The sequence below is a fragment of the Neoarius graeffei genome, chromosome 19 (assembly GCF_027579695.1).
Source record: "Neoarius graeffei isolate fNeoGra1 chromosome 19, fNeoGra1.pri, whole genome shotgun sequence".
Classification (NCBI taxonomy): Eukaryota; Metazoa; Chordata; class Actinopteri; order Siluriformes; family Ariidae; genus Neoarius; species Neoarius graeffei.
In genome coordinates, this window is record NC_083587.1 from 13,070,131 (window position 1) to 13,094,927 (window position 24,797).

At 42.7% G+C, this 24,797-nt stretch overlaps 1 protein-coding gene across 6 annotated transcripts in view; it reads left to right on the plus strand.

Annotated features, from left to right (window-relative positions):
* fndc3bb (fibronectin type III domain containing 3Bb) overlaps window positions 1-24,797 on the plus strand; it is a 102,272-nt gene that overhangs the window by 46,277 nt on the left and 31,198 nt on the right. For all 6 annotated transcript variants that reach the window (XM_060899669.1, XM_060899668.1, XM_060899673.1 and 3 more), the window contains 10 exons: window positions 10,147-10,205; window positions 13,823-13,971; window positions 14,935-14,994; window positions 15,135-15,273; window positions 15,352-15,405; window positions 20,282-20,406; window positions 20,611-20,785; window positions 23,132-23,218; window positions 23,829-23,964; window positions 24,048-24,119. In XM_060899669.1, coding sequence (XP_060755652.1) covers window positions 10,147-10,205; window positions 13,823-13,971; window positions 14,935-14,994; window positions 15,135-15,273; window positions 15,352-15,405; window positions 20,282-20,406; window positions 20,611-20,785; window positions 23,132-23,218; window positions 23,829-23,964; window positions 24,048-24,119 — 1,056 coding nt within the window. The remainder of the gene's footprint in view (window positions 1-10,146; window positions 10,206-13,822; window positions 13,972-14,934; window positions 14,995-15,134; window positions 15,274-15,351; window positions 15,406-20,281; window positions 20,407-20,610; window positions 20,786-23,131; window positions 23,219-23,828; window positions 23,965-24,047; window positions 24,120-24,797) is intronic.

Consider the following 24,797-nt stretch of genomic DNA (forward strand, 5'->3'; position numbering starts at 1 on the left):
ACCAACAACAATCGCAAGACCGCGAAAGGTCGCCATTTTTAAGCGATGAGAAGCAGCAGCTGTACAAACGCGAAGTCATCCATTTTTGTTGTTGTTGTTGCTGCTGCTTCTTCTCCGTGTTGTTGTTGCTTTGATATTCACGCCAAGGTTTATGCAAACGCAGCGACGTAACTGACGTATACAGCGATGTAACTGACGTATACAGCGACGTAATGACGTGGCTCCCCTTAGCACCACGAGCTATGGAAAAGCAAACTGGTTCTCAGCTGGCTCGCAAGTTGAATGAGTTGTGAACCAGCACTAGCACTGGCCCCGAACCAGCCCTGGAACTAATTTGGTGGAAAAGGGGTACCTGTCTCTGTCTGTGTGTCTCTGCACGTCTCTCCTGAATCTCAGTGTCTCTCTCTCCGTGTCTCTGTGCGTCTCTCTCTGCCTCTCTCTGTGTCTCTCTCTGCATCTGTCTCTGTGTCTCTCTGCATCTCTCTGCGTCTCTCCCTGTTTCTCTTTCCATATCTCTCTGTCTCTGTGTGTCTCTCTCTGTGTCTTTCCCTGCATCTATCGGTGTCTCTCTCTGCATCTCTCTGTCTCTCTCTCCGTCGCTCTACATTTTTCCATCTCTCTATGGGTCTCTTTGCATCTCTCTCTGCATCTCTCTGCATCTTGTCTGCATCTCTCTCTGTGTCTCTTTGCGTCTCTCTCTGTGTCTCTTCATCTGTCTGCATCTCTCTCTGAGTCTCTGTGCATCACTGTCTGTGTCTCTCTGTGTCTCTGTGCATCTCTCTCTGCGTCTCTCTGCATTTCTTTGCATCTCTCTCTGCATCGCTCTCTGTGTCTCTGTGCATCTCTGTCTGTATCTCTCTGGGTCTCTCTGTGTGTCTCTGCATCTCTCTGAGTCTTTCCCTGCGTCTCTCTGTGTGTCTGTGCGTCTCTGTGTCTCCCTGCATATGTCTCTGTGTCTCTCTCTGCGTCTCTCTCTGGGTCTCTCTGCATCTCTCTCTGTGTCTCTCCCTGCGTCTCTCTGCACATCTCTCTCTGTGTCTCTGTGTGTCTCTCTGTGTGTCTCTCTCTGTGTCTCTGTCTGCATCTCTGTGTATCTCTCTCTCTGTGTCTCTCTCTGCATCTCTCTATCTCTCTGCATCCCTCTCTGCATCTTTCTGCGTCTCTCTCTGTGTCTCTGTACGTCTCTCTCTGTGTCTCGGTGTCTCTCTCTGCGTGTCTCTGTGTCTCTCTCTGTTTCTCTTTCTGCATCTCTGTGCACCTCTCTCTGCATCTCTCTGCATGCCTTTGCGTCTCTCTGCATCTCTCTGCTTCTCACCGTCTCTTTCTGCGTCTCTCTCTGCATCTCTCTTTGTGTCTCTCTCTCTCTCTCTCTCTGCGTCTCTCTGTCTCTCTCTGCGTCACTCTACATTTCTCCATTTCTCTATGCGTCTCTCTGAATTTTTTTGCAACTCTCTCTGCGTCTCTCTCTCTGAATCTCTGTGTATCTCTTTCTGCCTCTCTCTTTGTGTCTCTCTCTGTCTCGTGGTGTCTCTCTGTGTCTGTCTGCCTCTCTCTCTGCATCTCTCTGAGTCTTTCCCTGTGTCTCTCTACTTCTCTCTGTGTGTTTGTGCGTCTCTCTGTGTCTCTCTCTGCATCTCTCTCTGGGTCTCTCTGCATCTCTCTCTGGGTCTCTCCCTGCGTCTCTCTCTGCGTTTCTCTGCGCATCTCTCTCTGCGTGTCTCTGTGTGTCTCTCTGCGTCTCTCTCTCACTGCATGTCTCTCTGCGTCTCCCTGTGTCTCTTTTTGCATCTCTCTGTCTTCCCCTGCGTGTCTCTGCGTCTCTGTGCATCTCTCTCTGGGTCTTTCTCTGCGTGTCTTTGCATCTTTCTGCGTCTCTCTCTGCGTCTCTGTCCATCTCTCTCTGCGTCTCGGTGTCTCTGTGTCTCTCTGTTTCTCTTTCCGCATCTCTCTGCATCTCTGTGTATCTCTCTCTGCGGCTCTCTGTGTGCCTTTATGTCTCTCTGCATCTCCCTGCTTCTCTCTCTTTGTCTCCTTCTGCATCTCTCTCTGTGTCTCTCTCTTTGCCTCTCTGTCTGTCTCTCTGCGTCTCTGTGTCTTTCTCTGCATCTCTCTCTGTCTCTTTCTGCATCTCCCTGCATCTCTCTGTCTCTCTCTCTCTACGTCTTTGTGTCTCTCTCTGTCTCTCTCTGTCTCTTTCTGCATCTCTCTGTCTCTCTGCATTTCTCTCTGCATGTCTGCATCTCTCTCTGCATGTCTCTGCATCTCTGTGTCTCTCTGCATCTCTCTGCGTTTGTCTCTGTTTCTCTGTGTGTCTCTCTCTGCGTCTGTGTCTCTGCGCCTCCCTCTGCATCTCTGTGCATTTCTCTCTGTATCTCTGTGCATTTCTCTTTCTTTGTGTCTCCCTTTGCATCTTTCTGCGTCTCACTGCATCTCTCTCTGCGTCTCCCTCAGTCTCTTCCTGTGTTTCTCTCTGCACCTCTCTGCATCTCTGTACATCACTCTACATCTCTGTATGTCTCTCTCTGTATCTCACTGCGGCTCTCTGTGTCTTTCTCTGCATCTCTCAGTATCTCTTCTGCATCTCCCTGCATCTCTGTGCATCTCTCTCTGGGTCTCTATCTGCATCTTTCTATGTCTCTTTCTGCATCTCCCCCTGTCTCTCTCTCTGTGCGTCTCTCTCTGCGCCTCCCTGTCTCTCTCTGCATCTCTCTGTGTCACTCTGCATCTCTCTCTGGGTCTCTCTGGGTCTTTCTGTGTGTCTCTCTACATCTCTCTGCATCTCTCTGTGTCTCTCTGCATCTCTTTTGTGTCTCCCTCAACTCTCTCCGTCTCTCTCTGCATGTCTCTGTGTCTCTTTGCGTCTCTCTGTCTCTCTCTGCATCTGTGTCTCTCTCACTCTCTGTGTCACTGTGTCTCTGTGTCTCTTTGCATCTTTCTCTGCATCTCTCTCTGCATGTCTCTGCATCTTTCTGCGTCTCTCTCTGCGTTTCTGTGCATCTCTGTCTCTCTGCATGTCTCTGCATCTTTCTCTTTCTGCATCTCTCTGCATCTCTGTGCGTCTCTCTCTGCATCTCCCTGCTTCTCTCTCTTCTTCTCTTTCTGCGTCTCTCTTCATCTCTCTCTGCATCTCTTTGCGTCTTTCTCTTTGTCTCTCTGTCTCTGTGTCTTTCTCTGCGTCTCCGTGTCTTTCTCTGCGTCTCTCTGTATATCTCTGTCTGTGTCGCAGTGTCTCTCTCTGCATCTCTCTCTGTCTCTCTGCATTTCTCTCTTTGTCTCTCTGTGTCTCTCTCTTCATCTCTCTCTTCGTCTCTCTCTGTCTCTGTGTCTCTCTCTGTGTCACTCTGCATCTCTGCATCTCTCTCTGGGTCTCTCTCTGGGTCTTTCTGTGTGTCTCTCTACATCTCTCTGTGTCTCTGTGCATCTCTTTTGTGTCTCCTTCATCTCTGTGCGTCTCTCTGCGTGTCTCTGCGTCTCTCTCTGCATCTGTGTCTCTCTCTCTGTCACTGTGTCTCTCTGTGTCTCTTTGCGTCTTTCTGCATCTCTCTCTGCGTGTCTCTGCATCTTTCTGCATCTCTCTCTGCATCTCTGTGTCTCTCACTGCGTGTCTCTGCATCTTTCTCTTTCTGCATCTCTGTGCGTCTCTCTGTGCATCTCTCTGCATCTCACTGCTTCTCTCTCTTCATCTCTTTCTATGTCTCTCTCTTCGTCTCTCTCTTTGTGTCTCTTTGCGTCTTTCCCCTTTGTCTCTCTCTGTGTCTCCGTGTCTTTCTCTGTGTCTCTCTGTATATCTCTGTCTGTGTCCCCGTGTCTCTCTCTGCATCTCTCTCTGTCTCTCTGCATTTCTCTCTTCATCTCTGTCTCTCTCTTCGTCTCTCTCTTTGTCTTTCTCTGTGTGTCTCTGTCTCTGTGTCTCTCTCTGCATCTCCATGTCTCTCTCTGCATCTCTCTGTCTCTCTGCGTCACTCTGCATTTCTGCATCTCTCTGCATGTCTCTCTCTGTCTCTCTGTGTCTGTCTGCATCTCTCTGTGCGTCTCGCTGTGTCTCTCTCTCTTTCTGCATTTCTCTGCGTCTCTGTGCGTCTCTCTCTGCATCTCTCTGCTTCTCTCTTCGTCTCTTTCTGTGTCTCTTTATCTCTCTCTTTACATCTTTCTCTTCATCTCTCTCTCTGTCTCTGTGTCTCTCTCTGCATCCCCGTGTCTTTCTCTGCATCTCTCTCTATGTCTCTCTCTGTGTCTCCGTGTCTCTCTCTGCATCTCTCTCTGTCTCTCTGCATCTCTCTCTTTGTTTCTCTCTTCATCTCTCTCTGTGTCTCTCTCTCTTTCTGTCTCCATGCCTCTCTCTGTCTCCATGCCTCTCTCTGCGTCTCCCTGTCTCTCTCTCTGTCACTCTGCATTTCTGCACCTCTCTGCATCTCTCTCTGTCTCTCTCTGTGTCTCTTTCTGCATCTCTCTGCGTCTATGTGCGTCTCTCTGCATGCCTTTGTGTCTATCTGCATCTCTCTGCTTCTCTCTCTTCGTCTCTTTCTGCATCTCTCTCTGCGTCTCTGTCTGTCTCTTTGCATCTTTCTCTTCATCTCTCTCTGTCTCTGTGTCTTTCTCTGCATCTCCGTGTCTTTCTCTGCGTCTCTCTCTGTCTCTCTCTGTGTCTCTCTTCATCTCTCTCTTTGTCTCTCTCTGTCTCTGTGTCTCTTTCTGCGTCTCTCTGTCTCTCTCTGCATCACTCTGCATTTCTGCATCTCTGTGCATCTCACTCTGGGTCTCTCTCTGTGTCTCTCTGCGTCTCTCTGTCTCTCTGCATCTTTCTCTGTGTCTCTCTCTGTGTCTCTCTCCGTCTCTCTGCATCTATCTGCATCTCTCTCTGCATCTTTCTCTCTGTCTCTCTGTGTCTTTCTCTGTGTCTCTCTGCATCTCTCTCTGCGTGTCTCTGGGTCTCTGTCAGTGTCTCTCTCTGGGTCTCTCTGCATCTCTCTGCATGTCTCTCTGTGTGTTTCTGCGTGTCTTTGCATCTCTCTCTGCGTCTCTGTGTCTTTCTCTGCGTCTCTCTACATCTCTCTGTCTCTCTGTGCATCTCTCTCTGCATCTCTCTGCGTCCCTCTGCATCTCTCTCTGCGTGTCTCTCTGTGTCTCTCTGCATCTCTCTCTGCGTCTCTCTGTGCGTCTTTCTGTCTCTCTGTGTCTGTGTCTCTCTGCATCTCTCTCTGCGTGTCTCTGCATCTCTCTGCATCTCTCTCTGCGTGTCTCTGCATCTCTCTCTGCATCTCTCACTGTGTCTCTCTCTACATCTCTCTACTTCTCTCTCTGCATCTCTATGTCTTCTCTGCGTCTCTATGTGTCTCTCTCCGCGGCACTCTCTCTCTCTCTCTCTCTCTCTCTCTCTGTGTCTCTCTCTGCATGTCTCTGCGTCTCTCTCTGCATCTCTGCATCTCTCTCTGTGTCTCTCTGTCTCCCCCGTGTGTCTCTGCATTTCTCTACATCTCTCTCTGCGTCTCTCTCTGCGTCTCTGTGCACCTCTCTCTGCGTGTCTCTGCATCTCTCTCTGCGTCGCTCTGTGTGTCTTTGTGTTTCTGCGTGTCTCTGCATCTCTCTGCATCACTCTGCGTCTCTCTCTGCGTCTCTCTGCAGCTCTCTCCGTCACTCTGCATCTCTCTGTGTCTCTCTCTGTATCTGTCTCTGTCTTTCTGCATCTCTCTCTGCGTCTGTCTGCATGTCTCTCTGTGTGTCTCTGCGTGTCTCTGTGTCTTTCTCTGTGTCTCCCTGCATCTCTCTGTGTCTCTCTCTGCATCTTTCTCTGCATCACATCACTCTGCGTCTCTCTGCATCTCTCTCTGTGTCTCTCTGTGTTTCTATCCGTCACTCTGCATCTCTCTGTGTCTCTCTCTGTATCTGTCTCTGTGTCTTTCTGCATCTCTCTTCGTCATTCTGTGCATCTCTGCATTGCTCTGCGTCTCTCTGCATCTCTCTTTACATCTCTCTGTGTCTTTGCATCTCTCTGCGTCTTTTCTGCTTCTCAGCATTGCTCTGCATCTCTCGGCGTCACTCTACGTCTCACTGCATCTCTCTGCGTCTCTCTGCATCTTACTGTGTCTCTGTGTGTTTCTGCATCTCTCTGCGTGTTTCTGTATCTCTGCATCGCTCTGCGTCTCACAGCATCTCTGTGTCACTCTGCTTCACTCTACGTATTTCTGTGTCTCTGCATTGCTCTGCGTCTCACTGCATCTCTCTGTGTCACTCTCTGTCTCTCTGCATCACTCTGCGTGTGTCTGTGTCTCTCTGCATCTGTCTGCATCTCTCTTCGTCTTTACCATCATGCACATGCAGCCTGTTTTGGAATCTGCTTGTGGGGAAAATCCACCAGTTACACAGTCTCACCTTGTCTCGTCAATACAGCAGGAACTCATTTGTGTTTTAATGACGCCCATTCTGTTGTCACAATGCATGACCAAAAATAGCATGCACGTACACATACCTGGGTTATACTGTATACCATCTGATACCATCTGTTCCTGTTGTGTATTTTTGGTACCGGTGTTAAAGGGCGTGTCTTTCAGCTCATCATGTGACCTTTCACAGGTGTGAATGAACACCTGGTCAACTGGTCACGTACAGCTCGCTCATGCTCTCTGACTCTCAGAACTTTTTTTTCCTTTTCTCTCTTTGTGTTCTTTCTTATGTGTCTTCACCTCACATCACTTTCTTGTTGTCTGCACTCTGGTTTTCATCTCTCACCATCTCAGAGAGAGAGAGAGATTGTGTATGTGTGTGTGTGTGTGTGTGTGTGTGTGTGTGTGTGTGTGTGTGTGTGTGTGCGTGCACATTCTGGCTTCGTCCCGTAATGAGCCACAGACGTGTTCCTGCTGCTCAGAGCTTCTAAAAACCCTGCAGAAACTGAATCGAAGGCGAATTCCCCTTGTGTGTGTGTGTGTGTGTGCGTGTGTGTGTGTGTGTGTGTGACGAATCTCACCGCAGTATTGGAACTACAGCAGTGCTCTGTAACACACAGGATAAAGGAAAAGAGCAAGAGTGGAAAACACTTAGTGTTTACATATAAAGATTTTCATCAGTCTGAATGAAGTCATTCTGTTTGCAGATTCCTAATGAACTGTTTACATTTTCACCCTGAACTCAGCTCTTTGTTAAATCTGTTTACTGTAACTCAAACCCAGTGTGTGTACAGGAGCCAGATTCATCATCAACATTAGCATTACAGCAACCTCTAAACATCCCAATTACAAATTTAAAAAAATCACCGAGGAACATCGTTAAACCTCTAGCTTTATTAAAAACACCAGGAGTTAAAATATGCATGAATATGCAAATTAGAAAACAATGTCCCCATGTCCTCCTGCCATCCTTACAACGCTAATAATGCTAACATAGCTAGCTAAAGGCCCGGTCCCACTGCACTTACGGATGCAAAGAGGATGTAAAACGTAAAAAAATCTTTGCCATCCGTTGGAAAACGCTATGCATCCGTTGTGTACTCATTGCATACGTGCTTCATACGCTCTATCCATCGAGCATCCGTCCACTGTGATTTCATCCGCGCAAAAAGTTTTGAGCTGCACAAAACTTTTAGAACGGATGAACTTTCCGCCGTGTACGATGTAAATCCGCGACATATACGAGCAACAAACATTCTATGTCCGTCATCATCCGTTAAACGTCTGCTGTATCCTCTTTGCATCCTCTGGGCATCCTCGCAACTCACATCCGCTGCAGCTGAAAACGGAAAGAGGGAGGAAAGATAAGGTACATGAAACGTCTATTCATCGTTAGTAGCACGGAAATAGAAAGGATGTAAGCGTATGCATCTCATATATAAAGTATTCAAAACGGACAAAGCGTTTATATCTGGGATGTATCTCGTATATTTAGGATGTCTGGAGTATGTCTAGAGTATGTAGAAGGACACCTAGCGGACAATCGATATTTTGTATAAAAGGGGGGAGAAAATCATCTGGATCTCAGTACGAGTCGAACAGCCATGGTGTTGATACAAGATGTAGTAGAGATGTATCAATGTAGCCTTCTTCAAAAACGAGATGTAGTAGAGATGTATCGATGTAGCCGCCAGCACGTCTTTCCGCTTTATGCTGACGGCGTGCGTGCTGCATCCCTTTATATCCGCGGAGCAGACGCAATTCATACCCCCCGCATGCGCAGTGAACGGTCTGCATCCGATATACATCCGCGCAACATCCCCTTTGTTTCCGTTAGGCGTACGTGATGCATCCCCTTCATCCGCTATGCATCCGCTCTTTCTGCTATGCGTCCGCTTCTCAGTTATCACCGGTAACCCCTTCGGAGCTGTCATCCACTTCCATCCGCTTTCATCCGCTAGGCTTCCTATGAACATGCGTTTAACATCCCCGCTATATACTACCCACGTCCGTTCTGTTTTCGCCAATTTTCGCCAATTTTGTCCATTTCTGGAGTGGATGAAAACGGATAGAGCCACCCCCGAAATTTTGCTCGTCCGCTGTGTCCTTTTTGCATACGTTTTGTGTCCATCGGCCAGTGGGACCGGGCCTTAAACGTTAGTCATGAGTGGGATTTCCCAATCAAAGTCTCGATTTATGTTCCCATTTTCTCACTCAGGTATTTAACCTGAGACATGTTTGTTTTTCTCTGAATAAATTTGTTTCAGTTAAAGGTTGGATTTTTTCAGTGTCAGATGAAGCGACTTCACCAAAAGCTGGATCTTTCCTAAACCTTTTTACTGATCTTTACAAGGGTGCCAATAATTGTGGAGCACACTGTAAGGATGTGTTCTCATGACAACCGTTATCTGATCCTCGCTAAAATTACATAAGTTAAATAACTACAGTAGCACACAAGTTCCAGCAGCCGTCCTCCATATAATCATTTTCATGTCAGATGTTTTGGTTTAAAAACATTCATTTATATTATTTAAATTATTTAGAGACAGCACAACCAGAAGTTATGCGTAGCTCCGCTTCCAAATCAGTTTCACACAGAAGTACTGGAACATCTGTTTAAAAATAAAATGTAAATTAATAACAGGAGTTAACTGTACAGACACAGAATGAGAGTGAACACTGAAGAAGAGTTTAGATGCTTAACTTTCATGCTGTAGAGTTCAAGAGGAGAATTTTAATGATTCATTTGAAGATGTTTGTTAAAGGTCCATCATGCCCCTGATCTCTAATCTAATCTAAAACATTCGTCAGTTTAAAGTGTAAAAGATGAACGTTGTTTTTAACAGGAAGCTCTGTTGTTCAGAGTAAAGACTCCATCCATCCATCCATCCATCCATTTTCTGCCGCTTATCCGGGTCCGGGTCGTGGGGGTAGCAGCCTAAGCAGAGCAGCCCAGACTTCCCTCTCCCCGGCCACCTCCACCGGCTCTTCCAGGGGAATACCGAGGCGTTCCCAGGCCAGCCGAGAGACGTAATCTCTCCAACGTGTCCTAGGTCTGCCCTGGGGTCTCCTCCCAGTGGGGCATGCCCAGAGAACCTCCCCTGAGAGGCGCCCAGGGGGCATCTTGACAAGGTGCCCACCTGGTCACCTCAACTGACTCCTTTCGAGTAAAGACTCTGATTATTTAATCAGATTTAAATGGACTTTATTTTGATTCTAAGGTTATGATCAGATGATAGAGTTCAGGAACGCAGCTCATGGTCGCTGTTTATCACTGAGGAATCGTGCTGCTGGGAAAAAGTGAACATTTCTCATCATCAATCAGACTGAAAAAGGAATTGCACTCTTCTTTCCACTTTCATTTTGTTTTCCTTTTTTCGGTGAGATAATACTAAATGATCTGAAAAGTTCCTGCTCTCCACCAGTGTGTTGTGGGAAAAATGATGCGTGTACAGAGGTCATGGTCAGTTCATGCTGCACGCTGTGACTTCATCACGGCAGTGACTCACAGCCGGACCCCTCGCAGCCTGTAAACGAGGGCTCTGTGTGCTTCCTCCTTCCACATCAACTTCATCCATCCATCCTGAATGAGTCACAACTCTGTATTTAACTCATTAACACTGATTCACTCACAGAGACCGAGGCTGTGAATATAAGCTAACCTTTCAGCTCACTCACTCTGGGAAATCAAATAAATCATGAACTCATGTTCAGATGTGTATATTTGTTTGTTTGTTTATTAGTTTGTTTTTAATTTTCTCCACAGATCCTGAGCTGGAGGCCAGAAGAGACCAGGACGTACCATCAGGAATGGACAAGCCACAGGTGAACGTCTCATTATTGCAGATATTCGTCTGACTTTTTCCAGGGCTCATGCCATTAAATTAATATCAGTAAAATGACAACTGTGAAGAATTGTGACTGTTTTATTTTCACACTTGCTTTGGTTTTGTAAAAAAGTGATGGATGCTGTGGTCCCATGTGTCCTCTAGGGGGCAGCAGTACAATGTATGACTGTGTACACTGTCCTCATGTCTTCTGTTTAAAACTGCTGTTTATTTTCGAGCCTCAGCAGGTGCTTTATCTCTGTATTAGCCTAGAATAGATTTATGATTAATGAGAACCTTTTCAGAATAAAGCTGCTGGGAAAAAAGTGAACAGTGAGGATGGAAATGAAGACGTTCGCCTGGAAAACGAGGGCCAGGAAAGCTGCTTTGTGATGTGCTCCGTACCGTATATTAGCTTTAATCAGTTGTAAATGTGTGTTTATGCGCCAGTGGGACATTTTTCTGCATCTGTCCGAAATTCTGCTCTGTAATTCTGAATCAGAGGACTGTGGAGAAGTGTGTGTGGAACATCTGTTAATCTCAGGTAAAGAAAATAAAACTAGAGGGTTAGGGTAAAAAAACCCCACTGTTTTTCAAATTTTTTATTTTTTCGTATTTTTTTTACATTTTTAATCTCAGAATTTCTGAATATTTTTCTGAAAAATTTACAACTTTATGATCTCAGAGAATATCCAGATTTTCTCTTGTAAATTTCTGACTTTAATCTCAGAATTTCTGAGTTGTTTTTTTTTAATATTACCCCCTCTCAGCTCTGTATTTTTACGTTGTTGTCAAGTTTATTTTTATCGCACTTTTAACAGCAGACATTGTCGCAAAGCAGCTTTACAGAAAATTAAAGACTTTAAATATGAGCTAATTTTATCCCTAATCTATCCCCGATGATCAAGCCTGTGGCGATGGTGACAAGGAAAAACTCCCTCAGACAACATGAGGAAGAAACCTCGAGAGGAACCAGACTCAAAAGCGAACCCATCCTCATTTGGGTGATAACAGATAGCATGATTATAAATAACTCACTTCTATAACTGTGTCTTGTACAAAGTATAACTGTGTAACCAGGAAATTCATTATAGTTTTAACTAGGGGTGTGCAAAATAATCGTCATGACAATGCATCGCGATACTAACTTTCACGATATACTGCATCGATTCTTGACGCCAAATATCGATTATTAATTTTAAAAAATGAATAAATAAAATTGTATGAATGGTTGGCGAACATCAGCCAAAAACAAGTAGAATACAACTTCCAGTCCTGTAGATGTCGCCGTGGAGTTTTTGACGCCCGCTGCCTTCATGCCAGTGGCATTTCCGGCGGCGGGCTACTGCGACCTAGACATTCTGCATAGACATCATATGCGACTGCGACTCTCTTTACAAATCTCGCTGGAACAGCGCGCACGACATGCTTGAGCACTTTTTAGAGCAACAGCCTGTCATCCACGCTGCACTCCTGTCTGCAGAAATACGTAAATCTGAGAAGGACATCTGCACACTCACCGAGTCTGACATAACTGCTGCGGTACTACAACATGCTAAAAGAAATATGCTAAGTGAGTGTATTGTTTCCTAATTTGAGGATGCTCCACAAACTATAAATGCATAAGGCATTTAAATATAATGTAAAGTAATGTAACAAATAATACAATGATGATAATTTAATGTACTGAGTAATATAGTATATATATTTTGATATTTATTATTGCCTTGTCCTCCCATACTGCAGGTGCTGCAAAGAAATGGAAAACTGCTGCTATTAGTTTTCTTTTATTATTTTTAGTTTTATAAATCCTATGCACTTTTTGTCATTAGTGTGTCCACTTGTTAAGTATGGAAACAGTAATATTTGTTTTAATGGCAACTACCTCCAAAGTCGTTTCAATAAATTCAGTTATGAACTGAGTTGCTCTGAGTTATGCATCAATTGGAGACACTATCCAGATCGTACACAGCCACTGGTAATTATGCTCTATTTTTTTTTTTTTTACATTTTCACTGAAGTATGTTGAATATATCGCAATGCATCGCAATAATTCAAGAATCGTGATGCATCGTGATAGTATCGCATCGTAGCATGTGAATCGTGATTCGAATTGAATCGTGACTTCTTTGCCAATACCCACCCCTAGTTTTAACATGAAGTCTGTTTTGCTGAAGTTATAAACTGTTCATTGATGGAAACTTGAGTGCAAAACTGTTCATGACAACTGCAGTCCTAAAGTTAGCAAGTTAGTCCTCAGGCGTAAAAGCATTACTGTAAGTGTCCAGAGCGTCTTCCAAGTGCGACTTTCGACTGCCCACCTGGTCGTTGTCAGTTGATGATGTTCTCTTCCTCAGGTTTCCTCTCTGTCATGGCTGCCGTGATGTTTGTGTTTGTACCTGCACTGCCTCATTAATATTCCTTTCTCATGATAATTGGCCCATCACCTTTTTTAAGTCTAAATAAAATCCTTGCATCCTGAAGCCGCCGCACTGCTGCACTGAGCTCCTGATAAATCACTGAGTGCGAGGTGTTTTACCGTCCACTCGGTCATCAGCTCCGTACAGAACAGAGCCGTGATGAGTGTTTCAGTGTGAGACTGATTTCTCCATCATAATCAGAAATCTGACACCTGCTTCATGATGGAATTGTAGAATTGAGGCTTTTTTTTTCTCCAGGTCCTTCTCTCTCTCTCTCTCTCTCTCTCTCTCTCTCTCTCTCTCTCTCTCCGCTCTCTCCCTCCCTCTCTCTCTCTTTCTTCTCCCCCTCTCCCTCTCTCTGTCCCCTCTCTCCCCCCTCCCTCTCTCTGTCCCTCCTCCCCTCGTTATATAGTGAAATAATGATGTTTACCCTGAGTGTATGTTATTATTAGATGTGATTTATAATCTGGTGTCAGACAGGAGATGACGGGTTCCTGAATACGGTTCCTCTCGCGGTTTCTTCCTTGTGTGGTCTCAGCTGCTGTACCACTCAAACTGAGCTGCATGTCTTTTAAACTGATGAACCGCAACCAGTTAGATCTCTTCTTTATAAATTATGACCAGGTTCTATACACTATCATTTTTGTATCATGTGATCGAGTGATGGAAACATGTTTTGTGGATAAATTATGATGAAGGGAAACGTTGCTGAGTCACCGATAATCAGTGCTGTTTGGACAGACGAAGAAACGAACGTCTTTTTATTGATTTAATGACCATGCATGAATATGCAAATGATGGTCATAGTTGCCATGACGTTTGTGTAAATATTACATTTCATTACGCTGCAGTGTTTCTTTTTGTGTGTGTGTGTGTGTGTGTGTGTGTGTGTGTGTGTGTGTGTGTGTGTGTGATATTTCACAGCATCCTGCCTGTTGTTGATGGAAGCACAGATTCACTGACATTTTCTTCGACAGCTTTTAGGAAATCTGTTAAAATTGTGAAGTTTGAATGAAAATGCAGGTCATGAGTGAAACAATATGGAGAATAAACGTGACATCAGTAACTGAGAGAAAAGCAGGAATCCTTCAGCACAAATCATTCCGTTACCTACAGAAGCATCTCCACTGATTTAATAATATGATCTTTTAGTCATTTGTGAGTAAGATGTTTTTTGATTTGTATTTGTCTCCAGGTGTTGAAGATCCAGGCTCGCTCGGCGCTGGTGTCGTGGTCTCGCGCTCCTGCAGGTCGAGGACAGTCTGATGGAGCTTTGGCGTCCTGCAGCTACGAGCTGCTCCTTGCTGATAAAGGCTGTGATGGCAAATACAGAGTCGTGTACAGGTAACACCATCCACCATGTCCTGAATAACAGCCCTCATAAAAAACGTCTGCTTCAGTTTACTGAGGAATGGGGCTTCAGTTTAAACTTCACCTGAACCCTACAGGGTGTTTTCAACTGATTCGGGGGCAGAGCTACAGCATATACCTGGTTCAGATGAATTTATTTAATGACATTACATAATGGGGCAGCACGGTGGTGTAGTGGTTTGTACTGTCACCTCACAGCAAAAGGGTTCTGGGTTCAAGCCCAGTAGCTGACAGGGGCCTTTCTGTGTGGCGTTTGCATGTTCTCCCCATGTCTGCGTGGGTTTCCTCCGGGTGCTCCGGTTTCCCTCACAGTCCAAAGACATGCAGGTTAGGCTAATTAGTGACTCTAAATTGACCGTAGGTGTGAATGTGTTGTGTCAGCTCTGTGATGATTTGGCGTGTCCAGGGTGTACCCTGCCTCTCGCCCACAGTCAGCTGGGATAGGCTCCAGCTTGCCCGCAACCCTGCACAGGATAAGCGGTGATGGACGGATGGACGGATGGATGGATGGATGGATGGATATTATATAACAAACTTAGTTGTTTTGTTGTCTGTTGTGGAAATGATTAGAGATCAGTGACGTGGTGTCCAGCGTCCTCCGTGAGCGATTTAGCTTAGCTAGTTTGCTGGTTGCCATGGTAACTTAATGTTATATTTGTACAGGTTTGTGACAGGTTTAACGTGAGGAATATGTCACTATTATGGCTGGCATGAGGAGATGGAGGCATTTTCCCAACTCCCTAATTTGCATATTAATGCATATTCATAGTTCCTGAAAGTTTTCAATTAAGATAAAGGTGTAGAGGTGCATCTGCCTTTTTTATTGTTTCTTGTAGATTATAAAACACAGATTATTGTAAAGTTTTAAAAATAGCATGTTCAGGAGTATTTTATTAGAGTTAACATTCTTATAACTCAGTGTTATTTGTGATTCAGTGGTGATGAGCTGCAGTACACACTCACTGACCTGAGACCAGCCACAGATTACCACGTGAGGTGAGAGCTGTGTGGAGCTTCTTCATCAGCTGAAACACTTCAGCGTGTCTGTGTGCTCAAATCGATAATGTTTGTGTGTGTGTGTGTGTGTGTGTGTGTGTGTGTGTGTGTGTGTGTGTGTGTGTGTGTGTGTGTTACAGAGTGAGTGCAGTGTGTAACTCTATAAAAGGTCCCCATTCGGAGGCGAGGACCTTCACCACCCACAGCGCCCCTCCGGAAACCCCCCTGCCCCCCCGACTATCTCACCGCACCAAGAGCTCTCTGACTCTACAGTGGAAGGTAACACACACACAAACACACACACACACACACATACACTTTATTTTATAATGTATCAATGTGTGGTTCCTCTCTCAGCCTCCTGTAGATAATGGCTCTAAAATCACCAGCTACGTCCTGGAATGGGATGAGGTGAGTGATCATGATGGTTAATGATTAATCTGTTAGTAACTCATTTATTATCATGATAATTAATTAGCAAAAGCTTAATTACAGGTTGTTGTTGTATTTGAAGGTTGCAGTGTCACGGCTATGTAGTTTACAGCATTTCTTCTCCCTAAAGCTGAGATTATTTACTGTTTATAAATAAAATGACTTGTGTTTCTGTGATACAGAGATTCAAATGTGATACACAGGTTTGTGAAGGAACGTCCAGAAAAACAGGAGTGTTGCTTTTTTTTAATAAACTGTTTGATGATACTTTCATGAATTAAACTTTCATGAATTTTATGGATTAAATTCTATTTTTATATTTTAAACATTTTTATATTTAAAAACACATTTTATCACATTTTTATTGAGAATTTTTTTAAATTTAATTTAAAAGAAGAGCAATCTGAAAAAATGTAACATTTTTCTAAAATAATTTTAAAGATTAAGTACAAAATTTTGCACAAAAATATAAGCTGCTTCCAATCAGTTAGTAACTATTAAAAAAATCAAACATGCAAACAAACAAAACTTATTTTTAAAAACCATGATATCTCAGAAAAGGTGATTGTGATCTGACTTATCACACTATCAGTATTATTTAATCGCATCATCTAGATCTGAGTACAAGTATAAAAATTTATTTAAAAAAATATATATAAAGACAATGAACAGCCTCTCCTGTTCTCCTCTCCTCCTTTTCTCCTGTCCTCTTCCTCTTCTTCTTCTTTCATCTTCTTACCCCTTCCTACAATCTGATAAATAAATATCAGACATACGACATTTTACTGTCAAGATATGGTGATTTTCCCTCTTTTTGAATTTCTGTACTTTTCACTCATTTTATAATACAGACTCATTAATATTCATTATACAGTACCATTAGTATTTAATATACATAGTAATATTCTGATTTGTATTTAAATACTTGATGGTTAAAGCAATTGAAATTAAAATGCAGCATTTCAGACTTTTCATTTTTCTGTCTATAAAAGATTCTGTTTATCATTGCAATAAGATTTTGTGGTGTGATTTTAACCCTTTGATGCAAAACATATGCACACCCCTTCTAATGCACAACATGGGTCAAAAATGACCCGCATTCATTTTCCAGGTTATTTCATGCTGACTGAGTTTTTCTTTGCTCTACCTTTTGAAATCAATTTATTTTATGATTGAATATTCCAAGTATTCTTTAAATATCTTGTTTTTAATTACCACAAATCATTAATTTAATTTTTTTCTTTCCTACTTTATGAACAAAAATACTTTTTATATTACTATACATGGGTCATCCAAGTGTGATTTAAAATTAAATGTCTTAATACTATAATAATAATTTGTTTCAAGTAATTACTTTAGCAGTGAATGGGGCCAGTTATTTATTTATTAACTATGTAGTCAGCTAAGCCAACTACAATAAAATTAGCTAACTAAGGCCCTGTCCACACGGCAACGGATTCAGGTGACTCCGATACAATTGCTTATCGTTTAGGCCTGGCGTCCACACGGCACCGGCGTTTTGGGTGCCCAAAACGCAATCTTTTTGAGAACGGGTTCCAGAGTGGAAAGATCTGGCAACGTTGCCGTTGTGAAGTCGTCTGGATGAGTAGAACGGATTTGTTTACGATGACGTCACAACCACATGACTGTGAGTGCTTCACGCCGGGTAGAAGTGTAACGAATATCACCAGGAAAAAGCCTTACAGAGCACTAGTGAGAGTGAAACACGAGCTTGGATATTATTATTATTATTATTATTATGTCAGTGTTCGTTCACAGTAGTAATGCAAGAAGCAGAATAGTGACAGTAATAGTGAAGCAAAAACATGCAATTGTACAAACACTGCAGCTCTACAGCAAAATATTCATTTATGAAATGGTCTGATTCTTAACACCAGTAGTGCCAATGATCTCATTGCGATGCGAGTTGTCAACAAATCCTATAACTTGGTTCATGAAACGCGCTTACAAAATATTTTCACTGTGAATATTTATTGTGTAATGGTGCAAAGTGAGAGAGAGAGAGAATAGCCCTTAGGGCAGAGTCAATCCCACCAGCAAAACTAGGGGGAAAAAAGAGCGATCTCACCTCTTCAGATGATGGTTTAAGTCCTAGAATACATTCCTCAAAAAAGCAAATTAATCCATCAACGTGTATATCATTCAATTTATTCCGGACCATTAAAGACGCCGCCTTCCGCGTACGTCATCCTCGCCGCCATATTGGAAAGGTCAAAGTGGAGAATAAAGATTAGCTGCGTTTAACTATACCAACAGGTTTACCGTCCAAACGAGATCACATGGGATTACCTTTCACAGGTGAGAAACAACAAATTAATCCATCAACGTGTAGTATTCAATTTATTCCGGACCATTAAAGACGCCGCCTTCCGCGTACGTCATCCTCGCCGCCATATTGGAAAGGTCAAAGCAGAGAATAAAGATTAGCTGCGTTTAACTGTACCAACAGGTTTACCGTCCAAACGAGATCACATGGGATTACCTTACAGGTGAGACTGGAAAAATACTTTTCATTGTATTTGGTCATTATAATGTAATTTTCCGAACAGATTTTCCTGACTTTGTGGCTAATATGAAGTCTCGCGCATAATAGTTTATGCGCATGCGTCCTTACTTCTTCTATTCCCATACGAAAAAGAACAGTAAAGAACTTATAAGAGTTTACCACTGTCTTAGTAGTAAATCCTTATAAATATAAGGATAAATCCTTATAAGGATTTATAAATAAATATATATGCCATGTATGATTTACTCCTGAAAGTGGCCCGTTTTGCATTTTCCTCATACAAATTTATGAAAATCTAGTATGTATGAAGTGAACATTGTGCATGGTTTTTACAGATAATGTGTATGATGAATTAGTACACCGTCTTTGTATGCTTCACGTAATGTTTGTAGTTTTAAATTATATTTTACAGTTTAAAATGTATATGCCTTTTATATGTAAATCCACATATGTTTGTGTTGGATTTACATATAAAAGGCTTATACCTTTTAAACTGTAAAATATAATTTAAAACTACAAACATTACGTGAAGCATACAAAGACGGTGTAATTCATCATACACATTATCTGTAAAAACCATGCACAATGTTCACTTCATACATACTAGATTTTCATAAGAAATTTGTATGAGGAAAATGCAAAATGGGCCACTTTCAGGAGTAAATCATACATGGCATATATATTTATTTATAAATCCTTATAAGGATTTACTACTAAGACAGTGGTAAACTCTTATAAGTTCTTTACTGTTCTTTTTCGTATGGGTTGTTCTGGTGTCTCCGAAGGGACCGTCTTACAGCGCCCCTAGAGGTGTGGCATGTGTATTGCATCGTTTTCAGCAAGCGTTGCGTTGCCATATGGACCCGATATTTTACTGATTGTTGCCCATTTGGACGCGATATATTTTTAAATAACATCTCGTTGCCGTTGTCGTGTAGATGTAGCCTAAAGTAGAATATGTCAACAGCTCGGTAGCTAATAGTAATTACTTGTAACTTTCTGACAAGTAATCTACTCACTCTCAAGGTAACCTCAACATAATCAGTTTTTTTCTAAGGTAATGTTAGAACAATTGAAAAACATTACTTCCATGTATTAGATGGGCAAAGGGTGCTGTGCTGAGCTGTGAAATGTCTGACACAAGCACAATTCACAGTTCCCACCAAACGCTGGAGTAAATGCATGCGGGTCGGTTCTGACCCATGTGTGTAAACTTGATGTAGAATTACAAAAGCTGTGCTTGTTCATAACTTAAGAAAGGAAAAATAAAAATGATGATTTGCGCTAAACAAAAACAAGATATTTACTGCATATTTGGAAAAGTAAATGACAAAATGAATTTATTTCAAAAGTATATCATAGAAACACTCAGCCATACATGAAATAACCTGGAAAATGAATGCAGGTCGTTTTTGACCTGCAGGGTAGAAGGGTAGTGATACAAAAAGGGTTTTTATTCAAAAAGTAAGAAAGGAAAAAATAAAATAAGGATGTATGATGATCAAAAACAAGTTAATTGAGGAATACCTTGAATACTGAATGATGGAATTAATTTATTGCAAAGATATAGAAGATAAAAACTCAGCCGGGTCACTTTTGACCCATGTTTTGCATCAAAGGGTTAAAAAAAAAAGTTCTTCTGTAACCTCACTGTAAATCTGTTCTTTTCCTCTCCTCCTTCTTCCAGTGAACTCCCATCCCTCTTCATCCCTCTTATCTTATTGCTCCTTCTCTCATTACTCACTGCTTATGATAAATATAATACACAGAACACGCTATACAAATAAAAAATGAACCCCAGACACACACACACACACACACACACACACACACACACACACACACACACAGAGGACACATTTTCACTGAAATACCTCAGAAGAGGAGATTAATCCACTCTGAGCTCAGCTCTGTGTCAGTGAGCTAATAAATGAGTCCATGGATCTCATCATCACTTGTTTGTTTTTCATCCTGAGCACTTTGATCTAAACACAAGTCCATCATCATGAGGACACTTTTAGTTGTGGGTTTGTGTATTAGTTAATGAATCAAACATAATGGCAGTGCTGAGTGAGATAATTGCCATTTAACAGATTCAGAAACAGATGCATTTCAGACAGGTATAACATCACCCCCATATTCAGAGCACATTAATAACTGAAACCCCTCCCACTGTCTTACTTCATCACTCACATGGGCGAAAACTACCAACGTTTAATGATGAGTTTATCTGTCCCTGAGCAGATCCAGTGCAGTGTGTGTGCAATGTGTTTATTGATGATGATGATGATGATGATGATGATGATGTCACACACTTGTTGTTATCAGGGGAAGAAGAACAGTGTGTTCAGAGAGTGTTATTTCGGACATCAGCGTCATTTTAAAGTCATGAGACTGTGTCCTGCTGTGGGCTACACGTTCCGCGTGGCAGCACTCAACGACATCGGATCCAGGTGTGTGTGTGTGTGTTTTGAGTCTGTAGGCATTTGGATAAGTGGATATGAGGAATCATTTGTCATAAAGAGTTTGCAGCAGCACCTTCATAAAGTCTCTCACCTGCTTTCAAATTGATTCACTCTGAATGACATTAAACACACACACACACGTACATGCACGTACACACATGCAGTGTCTCTTGTCTCTTGTCTTTCATGCAGTGGTTTTAGCCCTGAGGTGGTTTTCCACACCACAGGAAGTCTGCCTCAGATGCCTTTAGCGCCACGCCTGCTACAGACCGGCGTGTCCTGGGTGGGGCTTGAGTGGAGCCGCCCGAGCAGCTACGGTCCGGACGAGTCACTCACATACACACTCGAAATGCAGGATGAGACCAAGGTCACTCACACACACACACACACACACACACACACACACACACACACACACACACACACACACACACACAGGTGTTAACCTACAGGTTTTGCCTGGAGGGAGCTTCATTCCTGGGTTTTTCAGTGACGTTTCCACACAAATATCTGCACAGTTGTGATTTTCCTCGACTCAGAGTTCACTCTGGAGTGTGTGCTCCATCACACACTTACAGCAAACAGGTTCAAACACAGTTCACTTTATCATCACATCATTTCAACAGGACACTGTACACATGCTACACGGTGGATAAAAACTGTGTATTTTGTAAATGTTATGCATTTTTACCACTACAATTAAGAAGAAGGAGAAGATAAAATTAAAGTCTAAATAAAAAAGAAAAAGCAGGGGGCCAGTGCAGATTTACGTGTTTAATAAAATGCAATTATTTATTGTTTTATAATTTTATCATACAGTTCTACACCCAAGGAAGAATACACTTTTGTGTTTTATGAACTGATGGGAATAAATCTGATCAGTTGCTTGTCAGTGGGTTCAGACTCGGTGGATCGCCTCGTATCAGAATTCCACATCAGCAGTCAGCCAAAGTTTTTCCAGGTTTGCCAAGGGGGGAATTCTTGGCATGCCTGTGTGTGTGTGTGTGTGTGTGTGTGTGTGTGTGTGTGTGTGTGTGTGTGTGTGTGTTAGGTTGCACTGATGGCTCTGTTCTGAGTGATTTACCCAAAACACACAGCTGTCATTCTTTATGTAATGAACATTCTGTGGAACTGTAATGAACATTCGGACACTGAGTATTCTCTCTCTCTTTCTGTCTCTCATCTCTCTCTCTCTCTCGCCGTCTCTCTCTCTCTCTCTCCATCTCTTTCTCTCTCTTCATAAACCGCTGTCTCTTCTTTATTTTCATTATATTACAGCTGAATAGAAAACAGAACAAATTCCTCGAGATTCCAAAACCTCAAATTAAAACTAATTACTGAAATGTTCAGTGTGTTGCTTGAGTGTTTAACTATAACTCTAGTGTTTTTTGCTAAATATCATATGGATAATTTCACGTTGTTCATTGTTTGATTTCATGGCTTGTTGCCATGGTTACACTCAAAGATGTTTCTCCTTTTGTCTTGACTCGTACCAAAAAAACAGATGGAAAAAGTCTCAGTGTCACAAATAAACATTTATTATTATTATTATTATTATTATTATTAATAGTACATTTGCAGGGTAATTTGCATATTGCAAGCTTATGATAGCTGTATTATATTGTAATAGTATTAATGAACAATATTGTGCACTCTGCCCTGTGATAACCTGGCGACTTGTCCAGGGTGTACCCCGCCTTTCGCCCGTAGTCAGCTGGGATAGGCTCCAGCTTGCCTGCGACCCTGTAGAAGGATAAAGCGGCTAGAGATAATGAGATGATGAGATGAGATTGTGCACTCTCGACCCTGCCCACCACACCCATTCATCATCACCACATCACTTTGCCTCTCATTTGCATAACGTTAACATAACTTTAGAATAATAAAAATAAGAAGAGGAAACTTTCGTAATAGTGCACTTTTTAGACACATGGCAGCTCACAGTGTGACACAGTGAAGGAGCAAAACTCAAACCATAAACAGGAATGTAGTAAAATGCACAAGGATAAAATAAACGATCAAGTAAAAAGATCAAGAAATAAAAAATTACAAAAATATAAAATAAAATCAGATGTTTGTGTGGCGGCACGGTGGTGTAGTGGTTAGCGCTGTCGCCTCACAGCAAGAAGGTCCGGGTTCGAGCCCCATGGCCGGCAAGGGCCTTTCTGTGCGGAGTTTGCATGTTCTCCCCGTGTCCGCATGGGTTTCCTCCGGGTGCTCCGGTTTCCCCCACAGTCCAAAGACATGCAGGTTAGGTTAACTGGTGACTCTAAATTGACCGTAGGTGTGAATGTGAGTGTGAATGGTTGTCTGTGTCTATGTGTCAGCCCTGTGATGACCTGGCGACTTGTCCAGGGTGTACCCCGCCTTTCGCCTGTAGTCAGCTGGGATAGGCTCCAGCTTGCCTGCGACCCTGTAGAACAGGATAAAGCGGCTAGAGATAATGAGATGAGATGAGATGTTTGTGTGAAAAAAAGAATAAATAATTCAGTTCTTCTTCTTCAAATAAAAGAGGGAGTGCTTTTGAGTAAATGGCAAATTAAATCTCATTGTTACCAAATGATCTTGTTGCTGGCCCTGCCCACTTTGCGTAACCAAAGCTGACTCCGCCTCCTGTCAATGTAAATGATATCTTATTGGTCGCAAATGACTTTGGCATCACAGTGGTACGCTGTGTGTGTGTGTGTGTGTGTGTGTGTGTGTGTGTGTGTAGGGGGCGGAGTTTCAGGTGGTGTACACTGGCGTGGATCTGAGCAGCAGGGTGGAGGGACTGAGCAGAAATACACAGTACAGTTTCAGGGTGAGTAAAAAAATCTGATAATTTAATTTCAGCAAATTAGGCCACACCCCCATGTCCTCCAGTCACCCCGAATAATACCATTAGCATTCGCTAACTTAGCTAGCTGGTTAGCTATCTGCTAGTAGACCAGCTGGCATTAGTCACAGAGTGTGATTTCAGTCTCAGAGTTGCGATTTACATCCTCGGTATATTTAATGGCAGAAAGACCTCTGCTGATATAACGTGATGTTACCATGACAATGACCATGTGTTCATCACTAACATTAGTGACATTAACTAGCACTTAGGTTCTGTGGCTTCTGAATGTTCCCTGATACCACTTGAACAATTTAGTGACATCACAAACTGAGCTCATTCATAGCGCCGCCCCCAAATCGGTTTTAAACAGAAATACTGAGAAATTCCAAGTATATAGAAGAATATTCTATAGAATATGCAGAATTAAACACACATTCTTGTATTGTTCTTGCACTTTCTCATGGTTTTAGCATTTGTCCATAATCACTGAAGTTCATTTAAATGATGACTTTGCAGTAAAAAGTCTTTGAGTGTTAAATTGATGTTGGGGAGCGCTGCAGAAGCTCTGATCGTGTTTCTGTTCCTCCTGAAGCTGACGACCTGCAGTGCAGAGTGGAGAAGTTCTCCCAGCTCCATCCTGGTGTGTCGGACAAGTGTGGATAAACCCGGCCCACCCGCGGCCCCCCGAGTCAGCGCCATCACCTCACACAGTTTCTGCGTGTCATGGGGTGAGTTCACTACCAGCACGTTACACGCCTGGAACACATGGCCACATTTTAATCTCTAAACATGTTCCTGTGTTTATTTCCAGAGCCACCACATGATGACGGAGGCAGTGGAGATCTCTCGTACCTGCTGGAAATGTCTGAAGAGAATTCAGGAGGTAGCCTTACTGACCTCAGCATCTTACTTTCCTGTCCTGAGTTTGTGTAAACGCATGTGTGAGGAGACTCACAGATATGAACCTCGATTGTTCGTCTTCAGGTCCTGTGATTGTTGATGAGTTCCTGTGAGTTTATAAACGGATTACACCGTCAAGTTTAAATCACTTCTTTATTTCACTTCCACACCAGTTTAATGATCACTTTGTGAAACTCAGTCACTTCATATTAATGACCTGAAAGACAGCGATTCCAAAACACATAGAGAACTTAACACAGATAAGACTAGCTGTTCCATTAGGACAAAAGTAATGGTGCCCCATAAAAGGAATAACGCATTACATTTACACGCACAAAATATTCCAGTTTTTGTCTTTATTCCAAAAAAGGCAATATTCATAATAAGCTGTTTCCATGGCTAAGGAAAATAAATATTCCTCTAATATTCCCGTTTAGATTCAGCCGTGCGAACTCCGGTTGTCGAGTTGGTTTGTGTGAAACATACAGAGCTGAGCGTAAACAGGTGAGAGGCCATGTGTCATAAACTGCCGTAAAAACCCCAACTGTGACGTGTATTCTGAATGTTCTGTATACACGTCCAAAGAGCGCTCTTAAAACCTGAATAATATCGGTATATCCCACACATCTTGATCGGAAAATGGTAAAGGCCAAATTCAGAA